This window comes from Gymnogyps californianus, chromosome 4 (assembly GCF_018139145.2).
Source record: "Gymnogyps californianus isolate 813 chromosome 4, ASM1813914v2, whole genome shotgun sequence".
Taxonomy (NCBI): Eukaryota; Metazoa; Chordata; class Aves; order Accipitriformes; family Cathartidae; genus Gymnogyps; species Gymnogyps californianus.
In genome coordinates, this window is record NC_059474.1 from 71569105 (window position 1) to 71586696 (window position 17592).

A 17592-nucleotide genomic window follows, 5' to 3' on the forward strand; every position below is an offset into this window, starting at 1 on the left:
AAACACACACATCTTTCTTTATTTTGCAGGACTGTACGTGTGGCAATGCAAGTGCCTGTTGTAATGACCTCTCTGGGACAGAAAATCTCAACCGTGGCAGTGCAGTCGGTAAACGCAGGGTCACCGTTAATAACCAACACAAGTCCAACAACAGCAACGACTCCAAAGGTAGTAATCCAGACAATCCCGACTGTGATGCCAACCACTGCTGAAAACGGAGACAAAATCACGATGCAGCCTGCCAAAATCATCACGATCCCTGCCACGCAACTTACGCAGTGTCAGTTACAAACAAAAACAGGCCTGTCTGGGTCAGGAAGTATTAACATCGTGGGAACCCCGTTGGCTGTTAGAGCACTAACCCCAGTGTCTATAGCTCATGGGACACCAGTAATGAGACTATCGGTGCCTGCTCAGCAGGCATCTGGCCAGACTCCTCCCAGGGTGATTAGTGCAGTTATAAAAAGTCCAGAAGTTAAATCAGACACAGCGGCTTTAAAACAGGAACGTGAAGTGAAAACACTGCAGCTGGTAAAAGAAGAGAAGCCGGCAGATGGAAGCAAGACTGTGACCCACGTAGTAGTAGTTAGCACGCCCTCAGCTATTGCCCTTCCTGTAACAATGAAAACAGAAGGAATCATAACGTGCGAGAAATGAAGAATGGGTTGCTTCCAGCATGGACTTCTAGACTGTGACGGTTTGGAATATACTGACATAATTGGGGGAGGGATGTGGATGCGATCACCAAGTCAAAAAGGAGAGTTTTGAAATGTTAATAAACATGCATATGTTGAAGACTTACTGGAAAAAAAATTATTTTCCCGTGTTTCAGTGGGAATTGAACCACATTGATATGCTGACAAAAACTGCCTCTTCCTGTTGGGAAACAGCTGAACCTATGGAGAAGGAAAGATAGAGGGACTGAAAAGGGACCAAACAGTTCACTACGTTACCTGTTACCAAGTTACACTAAGACCTGGAACACTAAAAGAGAGTTGTGTGAGAGGTTTGCCTTGGTTTTTAGTTTTCAGGGGGAGAGGAAAGTCTCATTGTTACAAATGGCAAATCTGATGCATTTTATATGCATACCAGCAATTACTACTGTGTGCCCACAGTACTCAACTGGTGCTATGTGAAAAACTCTGCTACTAGGTATTGTAGAATGTGAAATAAAGGAGAAGATTAAAGAGCTTCTAAAAGAAGACAGAGACCTAGAGGGATTTTGTATCATACAGCTTAAGCAGATTCAAAATGAAAGCCTTAGACTGATTTTCAGTTATCTTTCTTGAAATAAGCTAATGGCTTGTTTGTGTAAAGCTTTTTTATTAAAACAAATTTTTTAAAAATCTTGTACCTAGCACAGTATTGTTATAGAATTACATGTAACATATTTTGTATGGTAGTTAAAAGTCTGTCTAAATTTCTTAATTGTGGACAAAATAGCAGCAGGCTTTCCGCCTCTGCTGTAACATGCCTGTGTCTCTCACTTAGCCTTGACATCCGTGCATACATTTCAGTTTCAGCTCTACTCTGTCACTTGAAAGGTCACGCCCAGCATGAGCTTTTGTCAGGTAGTTCTAAACCTGTAAATTTTTTTTAGTTGAAGTTAAGAGGGAAGTACCAGTGTTCAGAATGAACTATAATAGTTTGTATATTCAACATTTGAAGTATATTCTATTTTGTTGTACTCTTGTTTCAAAGTGTATTCAAGTAGGTTTTACTGAAATATAGAAACGAAATTTAATGGTGTTTGGTCTGCTTTTTATTTTTTACTGTTTCCTTTCAACCTATTAACCTTCTTCTCTGCTTATTTGAAATCTTCCAGGCATTCAGCCTAAGATAGCTGATACAGTGTGGAAGTTTGGAACTCCTCACTACTCTGGTATGGCGAACGGCTGACCAACTCTCCCTCTCAAACACATTATACTGAAATATTTTTCACTGAAGTATCTGAGAAGCTTGCGGTAGTCGGTGAGGTAACTTCTACACAGTGTTCTTGCATTGTGGCTAATCACATGAGTGCTTGTGGAGTAACTTGAGTAGCTTAAGAAGTTACTGCCCTCCAGCTGACAGGTGGTAACTTTGCGCTCCCAATTGTTTTAATGCAAAGAAGACAGGGTTTGCTTAAATGACTCTGAGAATAACTAATAGAGCTCTGTGAACTACCTAACTGTTCCTCCAGCTACACCTTAATTTCCTAAGGCTGCACTGCAAAGGAAAGGTAGAAATGAGCAGACTTGGCTACTTTAGTGTACTAATCTCTCTGACATCCTCATAGAGGCAAGTAGAAAGGACCAGTAGGTGGAAACTGAAAAAAAGAGAAACACTAAATTGTACTGCTGGTCCTTTTGATGTTGCCATTGACATTTCCAACTGTTAATATTTTGGCTTCAGCACAAATACATGACTTCAGATAGATGTTTTTTTTCTGAATGAAGTAAGTACCTAAATAGGTTTTCCATTTATAATTGCACTGAAGTTATGGGTATCATGATACATTACTACAGGGTAAAGCTCGGATGAGAACACACAGTACACAAATTGCTCCATAGTTGCAGTCCATGTGCAAGACTTTGGCTTAAAATAGAAGCAGGGTAGCTTACCCTGTTTTCATGGGGACCACACTGGCACTACAACAGTTGCTAGAGAAGCAGCACATCAGCTTGTGGGTAGCCGCGTGCCCAGTGGCACCCCCAGTTCCTAGTGAGATGCCCTGGAAAGTCTTCAGAGCAGAAACTCAGGTAATCTTGAAATAATTTAAGTCTAAATGACCATCTAAGTACTTCATGGCTGGAGGAGCAATTTTAACAGAAGTCTGGCACTGAGGTCTTAAGTAACGATAAAGGAGACTAGAATTAAGTACTTATATTGGAGTTTATTTTTTTCCTTTAACTTTTAATACTGAAAAACGAGTTACCTCTAGAGTCCTAGCAGTAAGCCCCGTTCTTCCTTTCGACTGGTAAGAAATGTGGGATAAGCTCCATACAGCCAGGCCAGCATGTGGGGAACTTTGAAAGTCTTCTCTAAAAGGGATTCTTTTTTATACTCTAAGCAGGGAAGCAGAGTTTAAGAACAAATGAATGAAGAAGCTGAAGCAGGTGAAAAAGTGTGGTGTAGAAGGCAGCAATCCCTTCCACCAGCAGTTAACCCAAAGAAGCAAAGGTTCTTGCAGATGAGCTGTGTTTCTGGCCTCGGGTAGAGGACAAAGACTCTCACAGGAGGAAATGTAGGAGAAGGAAGAGGATTTATGTTGCCAAGAAAGAGGTAGGACGGAAAGGGAAGTAGGGGGAAGCTGGGCAATGGGTTGACTAATTTGATAGTCTGAGAGGCACTGACGTTCTGGGTAAAGGGAAATGGAGCAGTGTGAAGAGAGGCAAGTAGAACGAATTGGGCCTAGAAGACAAGAAGAGAAAAGTAATAGCATTTTTAAACCCACTAAGTCTTTTCTGTAAGATCCTTTTCTAAATGGCTGTTATTTGATTGTATATGAAAGAGAGATGTATCTCAGAGCGTGAAACTCAATGTCTGTTTCTGGAGTATTTGTAGTTAAGACCTTTCTGACCCCTAATTTAGAAACACTGGAAGTCAAATGGGGACAAACTGTCTTCCTGGAAATAGATCAGGATCTCCAGCTGATGACCTCCTCCTCTTAAGTTAGAGCCAAGACTTCATCATGTAATGGCAAAAATGAAAGGAATGAAGGCGCACATCTCTGCTGCTGGTGAGATAGGCAGCTCGCAGCCGCGCTCTGAGACTGCTGTTACTGTCGGTGCTGCATCTTGCCACAGAACTGGTGATGGTGCTTTGGCTCTCTCCCCTGGCCACCCGGTGAGTGGCACACATGCTACCGGCTGCCAGCGGACATTTATCGGAACTTCGTTAAGTGCTGCAAAAATCTCAATCTGTATGCGGATGCTGTGTAACTGAAATGGAAAGGGTACTTAACCTGGCTTCAAACAATGAAGACCCTTTTTGTTAACCTTTCCACATATGCCTTTGTACTCATCACTTTTTTTTAATTTAGCTGCTAGCTAGAAGTACAGACAGGCTTTTTGTCACAGTCGGGTAGTGATTTCAGCGTATCAGCTTAAGCATGGCTCTGGCACGGCTTTGTGTGCATGTGGTTCCTCTGAGTTGTTCTCAGATCTGTGTGTTCTTCAGAGGTGGTATGTAATCTAGGTAACAAGCCACGCTTCTTACAAGAGGCAGCCTCTCCCTGGGGCTTTCTACAGCTAAGTGTGAGGGGCAAGATTCCCACCTGTAACTGAAAGTCTCAGATCATTCTCTAGGTGTGTGCAAGCTTGCTCTTCAACATGCTGCCTTATGCCGACATAATTAATTACTGTGTGGGCAAGGAATGTTTTTACTGGTGGTGTTGGGAGGACATGACCTCAGGATGAGGGAGCTTTGGTCAGGTTTGTAACATCTGAAACAGACAAAGGGGACACTAAAACATTGAAGAAGTTAGTATCTAGCTATACTCCTAGACTTCTGCAAGCCTGTTGAAAAACCTGTTATTTTGTCCATGTGTGAAAGCGGGAGTAGCTTTTACATCTGAAGCTGGTGGCTCATGTAGAAGAGTCCAGGCTTTACTCATCCTTGGCAAGTAGTAACTTTTCTAGATGTGTGAGTGGAATGAAACTCTAGCGTGGAGTGGGCACGCTTTATACGGAAGGCATCGAGACGTATACAGCCATAGTATCACTGATTTTACAGATACAAACATTTTTATTTTTCAAGTACTATTATAAGTTACAGGACGAACAGGGTAATTCTGTGTAATCCACAGGAAAAAAATCTTACTGTGAGTTGCAACTCAGAGATCTGTATATCAAAATTTCTGGGTTGTAGCAAGAAAAGTTGAAAGGGGAATCCCATCCTGGAGACCCCTGTTTTTGTTACTCTCTTGGACAAAGTCTGTCTTGCTTAGCGAAGGGTTCTGTGCCTTGACACAACTCAAGTGATCCGGGTGAAGCGTGCTGCAGGGAAGGCTGAGCTCTTGGGATCCTCTGCTAATTGATTTCATCAAGTTCAGGACTTTGGAGCATTACGTCTAAGCTGATCAAGGATCAGTGAGTCAGGGGCAGTCAAGAGTTGATGAGAAAGTGGAGAGGTGCCTGAAGGCTCAGTTCTTACCGTGACACCTGCAGCAGGGATCTCGGTTACGTGTGAAGATTGTCACAGCCAGAAGCTAAATTCAATTTCTGCCTCGTAGAGACAGTTCAAATAGCAGGTATTAAGCTTATTAAGTGAAGAATATCCAAGTGACACTATCTACTTCTGATCTAATTGTTCTCCAAGAGAGATAGTGTTTTAATAAGCTTGCAACAGCTTCTGCCTTTCAGCAAATTAAATAAGTGGGTCATTTCTTCCTTCAGCTAGCTTGAGGGTGAAGGAAAACTGTCACTGCTAAAGCTAATGCAGCTTTTATTCAAGATTAGCGCAAGGGATCTGTTGAGACTTTTTTTAGCCTTGGTGCGCTTATAAGGCAGGCAGCCACAAGAAGAGCTTTGAAGACATTTTTACTGTAAGTCATACTGCTACATAGGAAAAAAATTAAAAACCTTCCTGCTTCTTCCTACGAAAAATATTTACTGTACTGATATTTATAGCAGGCAAAAGCATTTCAGTGCTGCAGGCCTGCCTCTTGCTGAATAAAACAAAGCAAGAGCAGTATTTCACTTAAGTTTTCCAAAAGAGTCTGTCTGCAAAATATATTTTATAGCAAGTACTGGAATAAAAGGGTGAAGCTGATTGGGAAGTTACCAGTTAATAATTTCTGCATCTTGTCTACCTTTTACTCAAATACAGCAGAAAGGGTTCACTGTTGTGCTATAGCAGGGATGTGTGATTTTCTGAGAATGGTACTATTAAGCATTGCCTCGTGACGGGGAGAGTCCCCAGCCTTTTCACAGTTCTGCCACCCTGCCCTCGCCTTCAAAATTACCCTTTAAGGACATGAAGCAGTGAACATCTACTGTCACGTGTCCAGGGTGAAATAAGAATCCCAGCCCTTTCCACTTCCGAAGAGCTCTGCAGTGATGGCAATATCATACAAATCATGCTGTTTCTCCACAGTTTGGTTTCTTTTGTAGAAGAGTTAGCGTTGAAAGCAAGGGTCTGAGTAAAACGGCATGAGAATCGTCCAGATACCAAATACCATCACCCTGTGAGGCTGATGGTGGGAGTTTTGTAGCTGCGATAGTTTAGCTCCTGCTGGGAAACAAAGCCTACCATAATCGGTGCTATGGCTCTGTGCCCTGGCACTGGTGAAACAGTACCACATTGATGGATGCCCTCGGCTGGCCTTAGGAAGATGGAGCTCCCTATGCAAAAGTAAAATGGAAATCAAGGGCTTTTTGGTGGTGGTGGGTTTTTTGGTTAGTTTGGGTGGTTTTGTTTTTGTTGTTTTTTTTTTTTAAATACAGATCTGAGTACAGTATTATCCTTGCTCTCAAGTCACCGCTTTCTACCACAAGTGGTTTCTTCTAGAAACTGCCAAAAGGTCTGAATGGAAACTCCAGCTTCTGGTGTGACTTTTTGTGGTAGACGAGCAAGGATTTGACTTTATTGTGGTGTTGCTTTTAGAAGTGTTTAGCTACAGATGACTAGATACCTCCACTAATGGGCAATTGCATCGTTTCTCCTCCTTGCAAAGACCATTTGAGGGAAGATCTGAAGAGAAGATAACCCTGAAGGAGAATCACTGCATCTCACCCCCTCAGAGAGCAATTGAGGGCAGCCAGCACCATGAAAAGGAAGCTGTCTCAGTCTAGCCGGTATGAAATGCTTACAGCAGGGATGCTCAAAGGTCTGCCTTTCTGTGGGGCGTTAGGAGTGTCTCATCTCTGCCCCAGAATCTCCCCCAGAGGAGCCACCCCTTCTGGCTTCCTGGGACACAATTTGCTCTTTCTGAAATTTCAGCTGAAGGAGGCCCTGGCTGACAGTAGTTGATATGTCACATCTGCCTGGTAAGAATATTCACCAAGGAGGTCGGGCTCCTTGGTTGTAAAATCCTTTCTGTCTGGGGAATTTCAAATCCACACCTGCTAGAGGAGTCCTGCATCCCAGGCTGGTTAGAGGGGCCTCAGCTCCTCTGCTTGGAAGCAGATCATCACCCTCATCCTGCAAGGGTCAGGAACACGTGCAGAGCGTGTTATGGCTGTGCAACACAGCACTTCATTCGTTTGCCTGAAAGGGAGCGTGTTTGTGTGAGAATTTGGGACTTCCAGTTGCCAGACTCTGTGTTTCACTTACCAGCAACACAAATACAATAATTTATGGCCTGTGTAAAGCACATACCTATGGCATTTCTTGCTCTTCAAATTATGTTTTAAAAGAAAGTGACAAATACAGCTGCCTGTTGTGAGGAGCCAGCTCTGCTAGGCATGCTTAGGAGCCCTCAGGGAGGAATACTTGCACCCTGCTTTGCAGTACTGGCCCGGTTTGTAGCTCCACACAACTTCGGAAACGGTAATATTTACAGTAATATAGAGTCTAGGCTTCATCGTTGGCTAGGGGAGAGAGCAGCTTAACGTGGCTAAAGGTAACTCCCTTCCCTACAGACCTGCTGTGGAGTTTGGGCATTTCAAGTTTGAGAAAGAGCACTTGCCGTGAAAGCAAAGCAGCCGTGCCAACTTGTAAGATTAGGACTGCGAGGTCGGGGGGAAGAGGTCTGGAATGGGTAGCATCACCGCTAACTTGAAGCTCAAACAGTCACTAGTTGAGACAGATCACCTACTTATGACAGGGAAATGAACAGCAGAGACATTACTTTTTTTTCCAAAGACTTTTATTAATAAACACCTGGAACATTTAAGAGTTACTACGGGCCTTACTTTACATGGAAGTACTGCTATATTTGCTCTGCCTCATCTTTCCCAACTGTCTAAATGTCAGCACAACTCCAACTGTTGTCTCTCTTCCCTCCTCTCTCCCCACCTCATTTTCCAGCATAGTGCCATGTTTACAATCCATATATGCAATACCTATGTCATACCAATGAGCACCACTCCACGCACAAGAGTTACTACTATGCTAACACAGCTCTGTTGTAGCCTAGGTGCTTAGCCAGAGTTCCCCTGGGCCGTGGAAAGAGGCTCCTGAACACTGTTGCTCTATGATTTCAAGTCAGGTGCAGGATCACCAACTTCTCGCAATAAATAAATTTTATCTTTTAACAAGTTCCAGTGTAGCTTTAGATTCTGAAGATAAATAAAAGAAAGTCTTTCAACATGAAGACTGGCCCTTTACTGAAACAGCAAGATTGACAAGACTACAAATTTAAACCATTTAGAAAAGTAATACTTGAAGCAGAGGAGGAAATACTCCCTGGTTAGGTGTGTCCTCTGGTGGGAAGCACAGAAGAGACAAAGATCACACTCACTGTGGATACATACCTACAGGCCGTATGCGTGTAATGGACACATGCACATTCATCTAGAAAAGTGAGGATATTACTATATGACATAGCCTCTATTTCCTCACCTGCTCTTACTGGAGGGGGCCTTCCTCACACTGCGCTATTATCCATTCACTTTTAATGAAATCGTCATCTCGAGTCATGTAAAAATGAGAAGACAACACTAGTATGAGCTTAGATTTGTTCATGTCTAAACTGCATTAAACTTCCTTTGTATTGCCACAGAAAAAGATTTAAGAGAATCTCACTGAGCAGTTGAGCCTCGTTCCCTTTGGTACTTGCACAAGCTTAACATGAAATAAATAAAATCAGCATGCTGTCAGGGCAAGTTGTTTTACAAACACAAGTGTTTTGATGTAAATACTAAGGCCTCCACATTCATTAGAGGATTAAATCCTTAAACATGGGGGTTAGTGAAGGGATAAAGCTCATTTGCCTTCTGGTTTTCAAACCCTGACATGGCAAGAACACCACAACGAGAACACTGACTCCATTATTCCTCCCTTGGAGGCTCCAGATTAACAAGCGCTGAACGGCAAGTGTAACTCCAAACAAGTGCCTGAAATAATGTTTAGTCAACAGTATTTCCTCATCCTTCAATAGCTTCCAGCTTCAAAAGTTTTCTCTAAAATAAAACAGTGGTGAGTTAAGACACTGCAATACCAGGTGGCATTCCAACACATCACAGCAGTCTGTCAGGGTCTTGATTAAAACTAAAGTCACACACCAGAGACAGGTGATCGGAAGGGTAATTGAATGATGGCAGCCTGTTGGGCCCGATTTGCTCTTCAGTCAGCAAGCCCAGGGCTGAGTTCACATTCAAGGCATGCTGGGAATACCAGATATAATCCAGCGTGTGCCGGCACTCTCCCGAGGGCCGGATCTTCCAGGTGGTGTATGGGGGCTCTGACTGCCCGTCAGGGCTCAGCAGCTTGTACGCACTGTTTAAGTTGAGGCTGGAGTTGGAAAATTCTCTGTAGACCTCCTCAGTTGGCTCCGCGTTGAAGTCTCCGCAGACGATCAGAGGGATCTTCGCACCTTGGGTAATAGCCTTCAGGTTCTGGAGAAGATCGCAGCCTTGCGCGGACCGAAACCTCTCCCAGCCAGTACGGGCTTTCAGGTGAGTGACGGCAATGCAGAACAGTCTTCCAGTTTCATTGCACTTCAGCGTCTGAGCTATGGCCACTTGGTTGGTCTTCAGCTTCATGGCGGTTAGCCGGATGTTAGCGCTGTTGATGAGCTCAAAGCGGTCTTTGAGGAAAAACAAGGCGCAGCCATCTGGCCCGTTGTTCTGCTCCACGTCTAGGCACGGGGACCACGGCTTCGGGAAGAAAGTACACTGGTAGCCGAGTCGGCTGAGGAGTGGCTCAAAGGTGTCAAAGTAGTGGTCGACTTCTTGCAGGCACAAGATGTCAGGCTTGTACGCAAGGATTTCCTCCAGGATGAGGCACTTCCTCTCTTCCCATTTCAGAGCTTCCATGGGGCACTGAACAAAGTTGTCTTTGCCTTCTCCGAGAGCTGAAATTAGCAAAGAGGGGGAGAGAAAAAAAAAAAAACAAACCCAAAGAAGTTACCGATAGCTAAAACAGTCTGTCTTCCTCCAGGGTTTGCAGAGGCCAGAGGCAAGGCGCTGCTCTCGGGAGCCAGCTGCCACCTTGCAGCAGCCAGCGGCTGCTTGCAGCCCCGCACGAGAGCAGGCAGTCTGTCACAGTGCAAGAGGTTCTAACGGGAAGCGGCATGAGGATTTCACAACACCTTGCTTTCTCTGTAAAACGCCTGTACACCAGTTTACGTGCAGGTGATGGGTTTTTCAGGAGTAGCTGCTGACTTTAAGGGTGCCAGGCTTGCCAATGGGTGCGAGAACCCCTTCTGAAAACACTGAGGTCTCTCCAAAAAAATTAAGTTCCCTTTACAGATACAAGTTAGATTAAAGACTTCTTCCCAAAAGTCACTATGCTGTGGCAAGTGCTTCCACACGTGGCTGCCACAGCTTAAGCCTAAGAAAAAAAATGCAGTGGGACAGGAGTGACTTAACTGCAGAATGTTAAGGCAGTCCCTATGTGGGAGATTTCCCACCCCAAAAGATTTTAAGATAAGGCTGTTGCATAAGTCAATTTACAGCCTTGATTTTAGGGGTCTGAGAAAAAAAATCAGTTAAAATTATTTTGAAGAACTAAGAATTCCCATAACAGATCTGAATCCCTGAATAGTTCGCCGATGAACTCATTAGAAAACTGTAGAGAAGCTTTACAAAGAATAAAACTTAGGGAAGGATGAGTCTTTTCTGGGGGTTAACAACTATCTAGAAGTGATGGGTCACAGCTTCTTGAATATACTGTGTTCAGCTAAGACAGGCATTCAGAGCTACCTTTGGCATCACAGCTGCAAGGAGAGACCTTTTTCCTTTCCTACAGAACGGAAGGCAAGCCATTATTTCAAGCGCTGAAAATCTGCTCCCTGGCCCTCAGTCAGTTGTGCCTCATGTAATTCGCCGCTCTCCCTTTGCTCTGCCAGTCCCAGGCATGCCTAACTACGTAGGCACACCTGCATTTAAAGGTTTTCATTGCTGCATTTGATCTCAAGGTCACGCCTTGAGCTTAGAGGCAGCTCCTACCTTGGGCAAGGATGTTCCACTGCATGACCCGAATGGGGCGGTGGTTACTGGCAGCGTTTTTCTTCAGGTCCACAAAGTCCCTCTGAAACCGGGGTGGCCGTTTCTGCAGAATGATCTGACATTCCTCCAGCAAATCCTTGGGGTCTATAGGATCCAGCCGTGCTGAGTCCGGCTGCTCCAGGCAGTCCTGGTGCTGGGACACAGCACTGCTGCTCAGCGTCTTGGCGAGCGCGCTGTAGAGCCGGCTGGTGCTGTTTCCCATGGAACACACTGCAAAGGAAAAAAACAGTGTTAGAGATGTCCACCATCACTCTTCTCACCACCTAGGTGCCTTACAGATAACCTTATTACAGTGCCGGCAATTTGTGGTTTGTGCAGGAGCCTGTTCCTGAATCTGAGATAAAATACGAAGGATGCAGAGAGAGGGTTAGTTCTGCCCGCAGTCTCATCGTGTTTTGCTTATCATCAGGGGCTGCTAACCTCTGCAGCATGCAAACGGTCTGGTTTAAGACATCATGCAAGTGTCTTCTCAGGGAAGAAGGGAGTCTTTCATCCAGAATAGCAGGGCTAAGATTAACTTTTGCACGTGTTGTAGGAAACAGAACAGAGTGTACTTTTTCCCTCCTCACAGAGAGCCCAGCAGGTAGACATATACTGCCTGCTCCTTATTTCATGTGCAGCATTTGTCTCTAACGGAGACGGCACTCTGCATGGCCTGGTACCCTGTGCCTATTTGGGATGCCTCTGGGCTGTGGGCCTCCTGCCTGCAGAGCAGCAAGCAGGGTGACTCATTCCCTCACATTAATATTTAATAGGAATCTCTGATCACAGCTTCATTTGCCCCAAAAGCAGCAACGTTTTCATGAGTGCCGAGCAGCCAGATGCTTCTGCTGGCTTAAACCTTGGGATGCGGAGTGGAGAAGGGGGTCTCTCCAGCTCCCCTGCACGCCCCTACGCTCGTTCCCCTCACCCTCCTTTCTCCCCGGGGCTCCTCGCTTCCTCGCGCCGTGCCCCAGCTCGGCAGCTTCCAGCACAGCCTGCGGTCCTGCACTCCTCCCCAGGCCCCAGCGACCTCCTGCTCCTTTGGCCATCTTAAGCACACGTCCTGCAAATAAACAGCTGTCCCCCAGCTCTCCCTGTTAACGCCTGCTAGCAGTTAGCCCTACACCCCGTGTCTCCTGCAGGGAGGTCCCCCCATCCCACATGGAGTCACAGCTGCCACGGGGGGTGGGGGGTGGGGTGGGGTGTCCCCTCTGTTTTGCCCTTTGGCTTACGCGCAGGAGGTGGCTGCAGCCCTCTTCCCTTAGCAGGGGTCAAGTAGAAGAGCCATCCCTTTCAGACAGCCGCCCTCATGACTATTGTGCTATAAAATACCTCCTTCTCCCACTTCACAAGAGCACAACCGGTACCACCGTGCAGCTGTAAATGCCCTGAGGTTTGCTTACCGCAAACACACGGGAGAAGGAGACTGTTAGTGTTAAGGGCCGGGCTTCAGGGTAGCTGTGGAGGAGTTTGCACAGAATTCACGATATTCCTACACATCTCCGCCGCAAGTCCTTGGCATGGCTGTGCACATCCCAACACTTCCTCAGGGGGAGGTTTTTGCTCTGAAGCGCCACCCTTGCCACAACGCGTGGGGAGTACTTGAAAGGAGGCTGTGTTTGCGCTCTTCCCCGCTTGGCGCTCTGCCCAAGTAGCATGCCTGGACACTTGGTTTCCCTTCAAACACAGGCAGGAAGAGCAGCACTTGCACCACAGCAACTTGCACAAGAGGTAACACTGACAGAGTTGCATTGTTGTCTCAACTTGTTTACTCTGAATGCATTTTGCAAAGGTAATCTTGAGCAAAAGAACTTCAGTGTTGCATTGCTGCTGGCCCACAGCAGTTTAAGCAAGTTTATTTGTACCTTTGAGTTACTTAAAAACAGAAGAGACATGTCATCTTGCACTCACATCTTGTGGCAGATTTGGGGTGCTGCCCAACACACTTGCATGTTCAGCCTTTGCTAGCCTGAACTACAGCATTACCAATCCTAAGAGCTGGTGACATACGATAGTGGCAGACCTGGCTAGAGGGGAAGGCAGGAAGATGGAAGTGCTAACAGTTCAATAAACATACTTAGAAGGAGTAAAAGAGAAAAGAAAGACCCTGCAGCAGAAGCCTCATGTCCTTGTCTTTAGGAAAATGGGTACTTTTAAAGACACTAAAAAAATACTTGCTTTAACATATGTTTTGTATGTGTAAGCCAGTGGAACAGTGCCTCTGAACAGTTCTAAAAGTTGTAAATTGGGAATTTAAATTGGATGTAGGACGTCTCTCCCCATCTCCATCCTTTTAGTTAAAGTACCAGGAGTTCCTCAAACTGCGAGGTGAGCTCAGGCTCACAAGCACGAATGTCCTTCTAGGGGAACTGTGTTCAAAGCGTTTCAGTTCCTGCAGTCTTTCTTAGTTTACTATTCTTGTCAAGGAGCCAAGTACTGCTGAAATAGAAGAAATGCCATCTAATAGTGAGGGAAGCAGGCCCAAACATGAAATCCCTAAGCAGGACCCTGACATGGCTGTGAGGGGATGGGGAGCAGGAACGAAAGCATGCTCTGTACTGGTTACAGAAGGATCCAGCTTACACGCTACCAGAGCTGCCAGGCAGCCATGCAGAAACCCAAAGAAATCAATAGAGCTTTTAATGAAAGCTCCACAGGGAGCTCCTTGCCTATTTCGGGGGTAGGTACAACCTATAGTTAAGTGCTGCAACTGGAAAGAAGTACACGGTGCTTTCTGCTACGTCAGGGATGCCCTCAGCAGCTGACTACAGCCACGAGCCCTACGCCCCGCACACAGCTGCCCTTCCCTCCTGGCACAGCACTAGCCAGGCAGTGGGAAGCCCACACGAAGGCAGTGCCTTCTGCACATCCATGCCATGGATGAACATGGCTCATGCAGGGCTCTCCAAAGGAATAACAGGGAGTTATTCTGCTCTAAGAAGCCATTAGCAAGAGCCTAGGCTGCTCATTGCTTGACCTGAATCAGAGGGAGGATGCTGAAAGGGACAAGCTACACGCAATGCATCCGGAGCCAAAAGTCTACCCTAAAGCTCTGAGCAGCTTACATCTGTTAGAGCAGGATAAAGTTTAAGTTCAGTTGTGCACCTGCCAAGCTGCAAACAAAGCCAGAGTATTGTCTAAATCTCATCGTCCCTGGGGTCATGGGGTATCCAGCTCTGGATGGGGAGTCAGGCATAGCCTGACCTGCACAGGATGTGCTATGGCCCAGCTGCAGCACAGATCTGACAGCTTGTAAAGTCAGTAATGTCTCAGGAAGGAAAAAGAGCTTCTGTCTTCTTTTGAGCCCAGGGAAGGCTGGGTGAAAGAGGGCCTGGGCTGTAAATCAAATGCTTTCAGGCCTGTAGTAGGTGGCTTGGGAGTCCTTGGCTGAAGGGGGACTCCTGCGGGAAAACTCCAGCTCAAGATGACTGATGAACTGCACAAGTTCTTTGTCCCCAAAGTGCTGAAACCATCACAGCACGGACTAATTGTTCTGCAGAACAGAGGCCAGACCAGCAACCTCAACACTGAAACTCCAAATACAAAATCCATTTGTTATTTTTGCAATGCTTAACAAGTCCGTGGCAGCAAAGCAAGTACAAGGTCACCGTTCTGAGATCCTTACAGTCCAAGTTAAATGACCTGTAACTTGCTGGGATAATGTCTGCTGCCGGCACTGTGACACCATGGTGCTGGCGTATGCAGAGGAACAAGCGGACTCCTGAGCTTGCACTTTAGCAGTGGGTGGTGAACATGGAAGCGATTCTCTTGGTGCAATGTTGCAATAGTGAACGCCAGCTCAGCAATCACTATTCAAGGTGCTTAAAATAAAAAAAGCCTTCCTCTCAGCAAGGGTCATGCCTCAGCACAGTAAAGGCAGGGGAAGAATTTAAACTGTTCATTAAACTTCAGAAGAACAGGGTACAAAGTTCAAGGTTCCATGTGTCATCCAGCAATAGCACAGGAGAGATGAACTTCTAGGATATCAAGTAATGAGCAGTCACGGACCTTATTTTAAGGACTTTACTTCAAAGATGAGGGCCGCAGCGTGCAGGCAGACCAGGGGGCTGCAGAGGGGTATCAGAGCCAGGGCCCTTACCGTTTGGGTAAGGTAAACAGCATTCTGGTTTCCCTTCCTTCCATCTCCTACCCACGAGCACTGCTTTTGGCTGAGAGCCCCCACCTTGTTCACCGCAGGGATTTCCCTGCCAGGTGAAGGGCTCCACCACACCCGCAGCCCGGTCTGTAGTTGCATCAGCCTCCACAGCCAGCAGCAGCCAGAGATGCCCTCCCTGCAACCCCAGTTCTAGGTGAAACTTGGCAGATGCCATCCCCATGTGACAAATCCTATGCTACAGGGTATCACACTACATGTATAGCCTTGTTTGGGCCAGCAGTGGGATTGCAGCCCTGGGCCACCCGCATTCAAAGCGGTGGTTGCTGCTGCTTGGAGTTCGAGTCCTGATTTTGGCACATAGGCCAGTCTTATGCACAGGGGAGTCGGGACCCTCATATGGGGATTTGGAGAGCTTGTCACAGCAAGGGAGGCGCTGCCTAGTCAACAGGCAACACCAGAAAGAGGAGGGAACCTCAAATCCTGCCCTGAGTAATACACAAGAATCAGTACTTGGCAGAAGCTCTGGAAACCCTTTTTCTCATGAGTGCTCTAATCATGAGCTCGACTCTGCCAGCTCGCAGGCACATATGCTCCTCTTCCCTGCAGCTCCGTGAAGCTTCAATCCTGCCATTTGGCATCCTGGCCTGGTTTCAACAGGAGGAGTGGAAGCACCCTGCCCCTGCCTGGCTTGTAGACCCCTCCTGTAACAGCACCAACAGGGAAGGAACACACTTCACCCCAACCCCTGCTGAGGACAGTAGGGAAAAGTGGATCTCCCGCATGCCAGGCAAGTAATACAGTCTCAGATATCGCATAAAGGGTGTTGGGCGTATCACCTCTCCCGCCAGCAGCAGCCTGGAGCAAAGGTGGCCGCTGCCCCAGCTTTCACCAGGAGCCTCTCCTCCGGGTGTGCATTTTTAGCCACGGCCAGAGGCAAGCTGCTTGTCGATAGACGCGGCTTAAGGCTGAACCTGAACCGCAGAGGCCCGGCGGGCGCGACACCGCGGCGCTCTGAGCCTCGCCGCAGATCAGCGGGCAGAGGGGAGGGAACGCGGTGCGTGCCAAGGTGTCGTCCTCACACGGACTCCCGGCAGAGCGTGCACCCGAGGACACGCGGGACCTGGAACGCTTTCCAAGTCTCATTTTGGGAACGAAGAACAGGGCGTAATCATTTAACGGTACGGGCAAGTAGGAACCTGATGGCTTAGCATCGCCGCCTTCGCCTGCCTGAGGGTGACCTGGGCTTTTCCCACATGCTGTCTCTAGTAGAAAAAAAAAACCCACTGCGAGTCAAGTACCTCCTACACAAAGTGCGACACTGGAAGAGAAGAGAACAGTTCAGCTGGCCCACAGTACGCTTCTGACAGCGGGATAAAGACACCGACCCATTCGGACACCCAGAAGAGTTACCCCACGAGTATGGGGGTTTACTCCCAGCAGCCAGCCCGCCTTCGGGTGCGGAGCGAGCCCTGCCACCCAGCCCTCGCCGAAACCCTTCCGCAGCACAGGCCGGTTGTCTGGCAGCGCCGGTCGTTTTGTTGCGGGATGTCGCTTGCTGACGCTCGGTGAGCGAAAGCCACGGCTGCTGCCTCAAAATGAAAGCGTCAGCTCAATTTTTCGGGGTACCGCGCGGCACGGAAAGGCGGCTTGCAAAGGAACGGGTACACACGCTGCTACGGGGTGATGTGGGGATGAGAACCCCGATGTCTCTGTTCCGACCGCAGCAGCCCGGCCTCACCGGCCCGGTTAAACGGAGCGAGCGCTGCCGGAGCTTCCCCCCCCCCCCCGGCTCTAACCCCGCCCGGCACCTCCGCGCGGTTCACTGCAGCCGCTTCCCGGCGGCCCGGGGTGGCTCCGCACCCCGCTCCCCCCGGTACTCACCTGTGCGGGGCGGCGCCCCCGGGGCGGGCGGGCCGCCGGCCGCCGCTGCTGCTGCCCGCGGAGCGGCGGGGCCGAGGGGCGGCAGGGGGGGAGCGCGGGGCCGCGGCGGCAGGAGGGAGGCCGAGGCGGGGGCGCAGCAGAGGGCGGGCAGCGCCGAGCAGAGGCAGCGCGCGGGGCTCTGGTACATGCTCCCGGCGGGGCGGGCGGAGCGGAGCGGGACGGGACGAACCGAGCAGCTGCTCCCGCACCCGCCCCGCGGCGGCGCTTATAGAGGCGGCGGCGGCGGCGGCGCCCCGCGCGGCCGGTACATCCGGCACCTACCACCCGCACCCGGGGGGCGGGGGGGGGGGGGGGGGGGGGGGGGGGGGGGGGGGGACACGGACGACGAAACACACGGACGCACCGCAGGCCCCGCCGCCCGCACCGAGCCCGCCCGCGGGGACCGGCGAGGCGGCGTCTCCCGCGGCCGCTCCGCGCCTCCCGCTGCCGCGGACGGGGGGCGCTGCGCGGGGGGGG

At 48.4% G+C, this 17592-nt stretch overlaps 2 protein-coding genes across 7 annotated transcripts in view; one reads left to right on the forward strand and one right to left on the reverse strand.

The window, feature by feature from the left end:
• Positions 1–1744, forward strand: part of ELF2 (E74 like ETS transcription factor 2) — a 39849-nt gene extending 38105 nt beyond the window's left edge. For all 6 annotated transcript variants that reach the window (XM_050895983.1, XM_050895984.1, XM_050895985.1 and 3 more), the window contains one exon: positions 30–1744. In XM_050895983.1, the coding sequence (XP_050751940.1) occupies positions 30–657 (628 nt within the window). In that variant the 3' untranslated portion in view covers positions 658–1744. The remainder of the gene's footprint in view (positions 1–29) is intronic.
• Positions 1745–7574: 5830 nt separating this feature from the next.
• On the reverse strand, positions 7575–17267 carry NOCT (nocturnin). The gene is made up of 3 exons (XM_050896168.1): positions 17077–17267; positions 11037–11306; positions 7575–9940 (listed from the first exon to the last, which is right to left on the reverse strand). The coding sequence occupies exons 1-3, from the start codon at positions 17261–17263 to the stop codon at positions 9105–9107; spliced, it is 1293 nt and encodes a 430-aa protein (XP_050752125.1). The 5' UTR covers positions 17264–17267; the 3' UTR covers positions 7575–9104.
• Positions 17268–17592: the final 325 nt, after the last annotated feature.